Source organism: Polyergus mexicanus, unplaced genomic scaffold (genome assembly GCF_030449975.1).
Source record: "Polyergus mexicanus isolate NDT 795.1 unplaced genomic scaffold, iyPolMexi1.0 SCAF_2, whole genome shotgun sequence".
NCBI lineage: Eukaryota > Metazoa > Arthropoda > Insecta > Hymenoptera > Formicidae > Polyergus > Polyergus mexicanus.
This window is the reverse complement of record NW_027223322.1, coordinates 4,078,552-4,086,254: the sequence shown is the minus strand read 5'-3', so window position 1 is coordinate 4,086,254 and position 7,703 is coordinate 4,078,552. Positions and strand designations below refer to the sequence as shown.

The 7,703-nt window shown below is 32.0% G+C and overlaps 1 protein-coding gene across 1 annotated transcript; it reads left to right on the top strand.

Annotated features, from left to right (window-relative positions):
- Positions 1–1,211: 1,211 nt before the first annotated feature.
- LOC138941352 (protein hunchback-like) lies at positions 1,212–7,490 on the top strand. The gene is made up of 3 exons (XM_070310920.1): positions 1,212–1,438; positions 4,912–5,182; positions 5,505–7,490. Exons 2-3 carry the CDS (start codon positions 4,923–4,925, stop codon positions 7,279–7,281), a joined length of 2,037 nt encoding a protein of 678 aa, XP_070167021.1. The 5' UTR covers positions 1,212–1,438; positions 4,912–4,922; the 3' UTR covers positions 7,282–7,490.
- The last annotated feature ends 213 nt before the right edge of the window (positions 7,491–7,703 follow it).

Sequence of the window (7,703 nt, the reverse complement as noted above, 5' to 3'; positions counted from 1 at the left end):
TAAATGCATGTCATTTTTTTAGTTGGAATGTTTAAGTATTTACGACATATTTGACTTAATTACTTAATTATTTCAACTAAAAAAATGATAACGAACTAAACGCATTTTATCAGTATGTGACATTGATTTGATTCGAATTTCGCAGAATGATTCTCAATGTAAATTGATGAAGACAAGGGAAGTATACTATATTTTTTATAAAGAACGTGCGCGTTTGTGTAATATTTTTTTTTAATCTTGCGTCCCCACATGCACGTGCATAAATCGGCAGAGTATTTCGAGTTTAGAAAAAGTTCCTATTTTAAAATTTTACTTTTTAATAGACATTTCTCTCTTCCTTCTTTCCAGTATTGAGAAAAGGGTGAGAGCTGTCTACGTTAGAAGGAAAGCAGACGGCGTTTTGTGCCAAAAAAAGAATCTGAATAATGGAGCGGTAGAAATGTGAAAGTTAAGTAAAGTTCCTTCACGGTGGATTTTATTAGAAATTAGTGTATAATATTTCAAGAAATCAAATAACAAAATAATAATATTTGATTATGAAAATAACAATATTTAATTTAATTTAATTTAAAATTTTTCATTTTTACAACATTTCCGTCATCGTGGTACAAGAAGGTAAAGGAAGAATAGAAGAATAAAAGAGACGTAAGGTTCCATGTGACAAAAAGTGTGACGTAACCGGCTTAACTGGCGCATAACAGTAATCCCAAGAGAGGCTACTAAAACATAGCGGATTTGTATCTTTCAAACGGTAGGAGTGAACAGTTGTATTTGATAAAAAGTATACGGTGAACATCGATGAATCGGTAGTCGCCACTGACGAAAGTGGGGGGACACAGGGGCTGCAAATGTCCTGTTCATGAATGTTCGAGGGGAAAACCGTGCCATGATTGGCCAAGTGAACTGGAGAGAGAGGGTAACTGCCCCTTCAATGATTATGTATGGGACCTAGAATTCTTTCAGAGTCCTGAGCGCTCAGCTGAAGCTTATTGCTCCGTTGCTCGTCAAACCCGTCGTTTTTGATCATTCGTAAGGTCGTAATATACGGTACTCTAATAGAGATACCTGTTATAAAAAGACTTAGATTTCGGTTGCGGATATTCGATTATTATCGCTTTAAGACTAAACTTAAGAATAAACAACAATGTAAGCTACTCCGCATCTGTGTTTCTCAAATTTCTTCGTGAGATATTAGCAACTTTCTAGTCGCTTCTGTATTCGCGAAACAACATAAAGAGAGACGAACTATTTTAGTAAAGAAATTATCCCGAGATACATGTTATTACGGTTTTTTAATTATATTGATCGATATTTTGTGAGTGTGATCTGTGAAATCTTCATCTGGAAAGAAGAAACGGGATGCTGCCGCGAAAATAGGTGTCAGACAACAACAAGATTCATTATTGATAAACGTGATCTCGGCTGGCAGTAAAACAAGGTACCATATAGCTACATCATTTAATTTTGATTAGAGCTCGCTTTAAACGATTTATAAATGGAGACCAAATATTCTGACATGTGTATTACATGGGCATATGATGTTTGTTTCTTAAATATTTTCTATATATTGCACGATACATAAAAATATAAATAGAATTTTGTCCTGAATCTTGTTGAATTATGAATCGTTTAAAATGAGTTGGAACTCAAATCGCAATATAATCAACTATCTCTATACCGTTAATTCTATACCTTAATTCCGTTTGATTATCACTCAAGATATACCTGAAATTTATCCGCGCGATTGTTGCCCCGCGTAAAAATCTTTTTTTTTTTTGCTTGTATTATCTTTTATTTTTATAAAAGAGATTTAAAGAGAGAAAAGAAACAAAAAAAATTGTTTAAATTTAAACACCTTGATGCTGTATTGTAAATATTTAATATTAAAATATACTCTGTTTTATTATGTTTCTCGGTAAGAAATAGCTTTTGTTTTTGAAAGAATTAAAATTATCCAATTATAATCTTCTTCCTCCACTCAAAGTCTTTGATATATTTAACATTATAAATTTATTAAAATTTTTCATTTACGCTACGTATCAATATTTCTTAGCGATTTTTCCTCATCTTATCCAGGTCTGTCTTATCCCGTCTGCCAATTGAAATTTCCAACGTATATCATCGCTTTGTCGTATGTTTTTCTATTTATTGTTATGATCTTGAGAAGTATGTCTCGTTTGGAATTTGGAAATACCATCGTTGTTTTGACCTTTAAACGAAAACGTTGTTCATTTGAAATTTTAAGATATCATTGAAATTTAAAGAAATCAAGATTATCAAATTTTTCAAGAAAAATGTTCGTTGATTTAATGATTCATTGATTTTCATAAACTATAATTTCAAAGTATATATTTTTAACAAGATATAAGTATTTTTTTTATCTTATAAATCAAACAAAAATATTTTTTGATGGATAACGGCGTTTATCGATTAAATAAAGCATTTTTTAATCAGCCACGGAATCACATTATGAATATGTTTCGACTCATTTTTGCAATAGATATAAATATCAAGTCTTTTGGATTTGAGCATATAATTTTGGGATACATCACAAGAAGCAATATTTTGTTTCATAAGCGAGTATGCGATTGTTAATCTCATTATTACTTACATTGCTTACATCCCCAACTGAAGCTGTTTATTCTCATTTCAAAGTATAACATCACAGAAATAGCAAAGAAATATAGACAGTATTAAAATTGCATCAAAATCTTTATGCATATGTTAAATTGTACATGTTGTGCGTATGCAGGCTTTCTGTAGTAAACAATTTTACAAAATGATTCAGCGCCGAATCTTCATAACTGGCTTTTTATAAAAAGCCTTTCTCAGCGTAAAAAGGATTATTTTACAAAATATCTGTAATATATATATATATATAAACTAAACGTTTAGATATTTTAGTTAGTCATCATTTTGTAGATCATAGCTATATATAGAGAGAACCTTTTTTCTCTATAAAATTTTTCTTAGAAAGAGAATCGATGTCACGATTCGCGACAATATCAATAATTATCTTACCTCATCGTAAGAAATTTTCTCTTTGGCCGTGGAAAATACATTGCGCTATTATTCTTCAAATTTCATTACTTAATAAAGTTAAAATCAAATACAAAGCTTAAATCTTCTTGTAAAAATAATAAAAAAATTATTTTACATTTAAAAGATAACCACATATGTATGAGTTTCACTAAAAAAAAAAACATCACATTTACGATGACAAAATACAATTACTAATCTTGTCATCAAACTTGCAGATATTGATTTATTTAAAAAAAAGTTGTTTGGTCCATTTAATATACATTTATCATTCTTGAAATTTCCTTCACTTTCCCTGTCATACACTAGTTCATACGAAAAAAAGATAAATTGGTTTTAAAAAAATTGCGTGACGTTTTATAAGTAATTAATTAGTAACTCATCTTCCTCCCTTATTCCTTGCGCTGAAGAGGGTCCAAAAAAAGAACCGAAACGTTCGCCCTTATTATTGAATGTTTTCATTCCTATTTATATTTGATAAAAAATGTGTGCTACGCGTTAACTATTGCGCTGGCTCTCATTGCTTTTTGAACCTTGATTATTGTTATCGGAGCCTTACACAATATTCTTTTTGTTAAAAAAATCGCCAAATTTTATTTATAACTTTTAACAGAGAAGTTAATCTTGAACACCTGCTATGAAAAACTTCCAGCAGCAGGAAACAGCATGGAAACTCTTCGCGCTCAAAGACTTTATTCATTGTTCCAGTTAAACAGATCAATCCTACCGGTTTGTCCTTAAAAAAAAACCTTATAAATCTTGTATTTAACATATGTTTAAAAATATAACGCTATATAAAACAAAATTAAACAATTTTAACAAGAATTTGTATTTGTATTATATTCATTAAATTATATTTTATTAAAAAGTCAAAGAGAAGAGTTATCTGAGAGAAATGAATAAAATGAAGGAGAATAAGGATATAATAAATAAACAGTAAATAATTATGTTTATATGTGAATGAAAATTTATCTATAATATTGATCATATGTGCATGTTTTAGTCATTTTGTAAAATAATAATTGTGTTAATTATAAAAAAATAGAATTTTTTAATCTAAACTTTCCGTCGCGTGCAGTCTTGCGTGATAATTTTTTATTTCATCTCCGGATTTTGCCGCTTTGAAAATAATAAAAAGAAAAAATATAATACTATAAAATAATAATTCGCCATTCGTTAAATCAGTGATAGGAGATTGCCGAGAAACAGCGCTGCCATTCGTTCGCTTTAGATGATAGAAACGGTGGTGAGTAATCGTGCAACCCCTCTCCGATTAAACTTTGTCTCTCTCTTTCCATCTCTAAATCTCCACATCATCGCGTACTGTATCCTTCTCATTCTCTGGACCCTTCCCCTTTTATAGACAACAAAATGTCGGCATGAATACAATGGAAGTCGTATTGGTATCGAGTTTACGAAGTTCGAGTATGAAACATTTCCTTCTATTTTTGCGCGTCCGCTTCGTGTTTTTTTCTTTTTTCTTTAATTATTTTTACTTTGCAGGATATATGATATTACACGCAAACAAGAACGCATTTTTTTTTAAATTAATTATCAAATAAGAATTATCCAAAATATAGAATCAAAATTGATTCTTGCAAACAAATATATTTACTTTAATGTAATTATCAACTCTATACTTTTAATTATTATATGACACAATAACTTTACATCTTAAAGATATAATATTAAATTCTCTCAAAAGTTTAAGAAAAGCCAGAGTATAAAATCCAATTGTTATTCGAATACACAAAAATATAATCAAATCAACTTTAAACAATTACGTAATTTTGCACCTAATTCTTCGATTTTAACCTCACTTATCTCTTAATAAAAGAAATTCTTTGAACAAATTTTTTATATTCATTACAGATATTCGAAAGATGTCGGAAAAGCATGGGAATGATGGCAATGATTCCGGCATTGGCTGTTCTCCTCCGAGCGTCAAATTGGAAGGTGAACGGAATGAAACGGCGCCCGTTCCATGTTGCTTTCAACAATCGCCTATGACTGAATCAACAAATCTAAACTACTCCGAATTGATCAGAACGGAAACAGAAGCTTTTCAGAAGCGCGGAGACGTTGATCATGTGTTTACGGGTTCCGTAAAATGTGAATTATGTGACTTCAAGCCTACGAGATTGTGAGTATACTATAATTAATCTTTCAATTATGAGTATATAAAATGTATTGAAAGATGAGAAAAGAATACATAAAATAAATTGTTGATATAATTGTTTGTATAATTTAATGTAATTTATTATCAGTTAGTTGTCGATAAATAATTCATCATTATACCTTATTATTTAATAAAACTCGACAATTGTATATTTTTCAAATCATCTCGATGTATAATTTCGTCGATATATAATTTGTCACATACAGATACACACTCATTATTATTTAGCAAAACTCAAAGACAAATCATACATTTTTTTTTTTTTTCAATTTGTACATCTTTATAGATTTCAGTATTATCATCATATAATCGTGCATTGCAAAAGAACGAGCGAATCAGAAATCGATCCAGCGCAGGCGCTAAATATCGAATCTTTACACAACGGAGATTATTTCCCCGAAGAAATCCAAAGCAAAAAAAAGAAGCGACGTAAAAACGTCAAGCCTAAAAAATGCAAACATCGTGACTGCGACTTCGTAACGACCGACGGATTGGATGTGACAGAAGCGAAAAAGGAGCTTTGGATGCACATGCGTAAGAACCACAAGTACCCTCTCGTCTGCCGTCTTTGCCCATTCGTTACCGAGCCCAAACATCATATGGTTTACCACTGGCTTGGCGATCATACTAAACTCAGGCCGTTTAAATGCGAAGAACCTAACTGTACGTATAGTTGCGTGGCCAAGTCAATGTTGAACAGTCACTTGGTACGCCATTGGAGCGTTCATCAGTACAATTGCAAGGACTGTCATTTTAAAGCCAGATTACTTCACGCGATGAAGAAGCATATGAAAGAGAAAAATCATACTCAAGTGCTGGTACTGAACGAGGACGGCACGCAGAATCTAACGGCCGTTATTGATGTATACAGTAAAAAACGTGGGCCCAGACGGAGCACCCTTGCTAAAAATCAGGACAAATCGGATCATAGCGACCTCAATCAGTCGAGCTCATCAACATCTCCAGAACCACCTCAAACTCCGATCTCTCATTCTGAAGATCAACCACAACTACAATCAGTTGAGTCAGAAAGTAACATCAACAGCAATAACGACCAGTCGAATTTATCAATAATGTATTCATCGTTGATTCAAACGCTTTATAATCTGAGTAATCTTATAACAGACAGTATTCTCGATTGGAAAAACGGCAGTCAAAATCCGACTTCTTGGAATTATCTAATTTACTTGTTTAACTGTTTGTTCGGCGAAAACGTGTCATCTTATATGAACATAGAAATGATCGATCCGCAGAATCGTTTGAACTCTTTATTTATTATGCAAAAGATGGTAGAGTTGCACATCGAACATATAAGTAAAATTGACGGTAACAATTTCGAAACAATTAATAATACCGGAGCCGGTCCTAGCAACGATAGAAACGATACTAATCATACTGACAGACTCTCGACATTCAATGGTTTGGAATATCGGCCAGAAACTCAGAATATCCCTATACTAGGCCGTACTAATTTCGAAACAACTGACAGCGAAACTGGTCCTTTCGACTACAGAAAATATACTAATCAAGCCTCGACATCTAACAAACGGAAGGCTGAACCGGAAGAGCTGAATGACACTGGCAATAATTGCTTCAACTCAACTAACAGCAATGACACTGATGATTCTTCCAATAAAGTTTCTAACAAAATCTCAATATCCGAGGGAGTAGAGTCCGAGCCACAGATACAGAGAGACAAGATCCCAAATAAACCATTAAGTATCAGTAAATTCAAGATGACCGGCGCTACTAAACGTAAAGGTAAAGTGCAGACACGTTTTGCAATAGAAGAGAATCCAAGACAGAATAAGATCGAATCTTTCGAGTCCCCGATGGACAGTGAACACGGTTTACAAAGAGAAAGTCAGATTAATGTCACAGTAAACAAAGTAAATTTAAATAATAACTGCGAGTACTGCGACCTTACGTTTGGAAACAGATTTATGCATATTATGCATATGCATTTTCACAAGATTAATGATCCCTATACGTGCAACGCGTGCGGTGAAAGATGTGCTAACAGCTTGGATTTTAATAGTCATCTTATTCGTGGAAAACATTAGAATATACAAGTCCAATATAAAGATATGTCAACATTATTCATCGTATACGCTATTACTACTTCTTCCTATTACATAGGAAGAAAATTATTGAGACATGAAAACTGTTATAGATATTATAACAGTTAGTTAGTATCTTAGTAATAGCACTGCAAAAAAATAAATACGCTTTACATATATAGACGCAATTTAGCATCACAAGCTAAGAGAATATGACGAATAGATATTGAAACCGTTACCATAATCGTTATCGATTTATAATAATAAATTATAACAAATTCTTTGCATTCATATATGGAGAAGTCATAAGAAAAGTAATGGTTTCGATATCTGGAAAAAATAATAAAATGGAATGTAAAAGAGGGTTGAGCCCTCTCTATTGTAAATTCTTTTTTTGTTTTGCAAATAATATATACCTATTTACT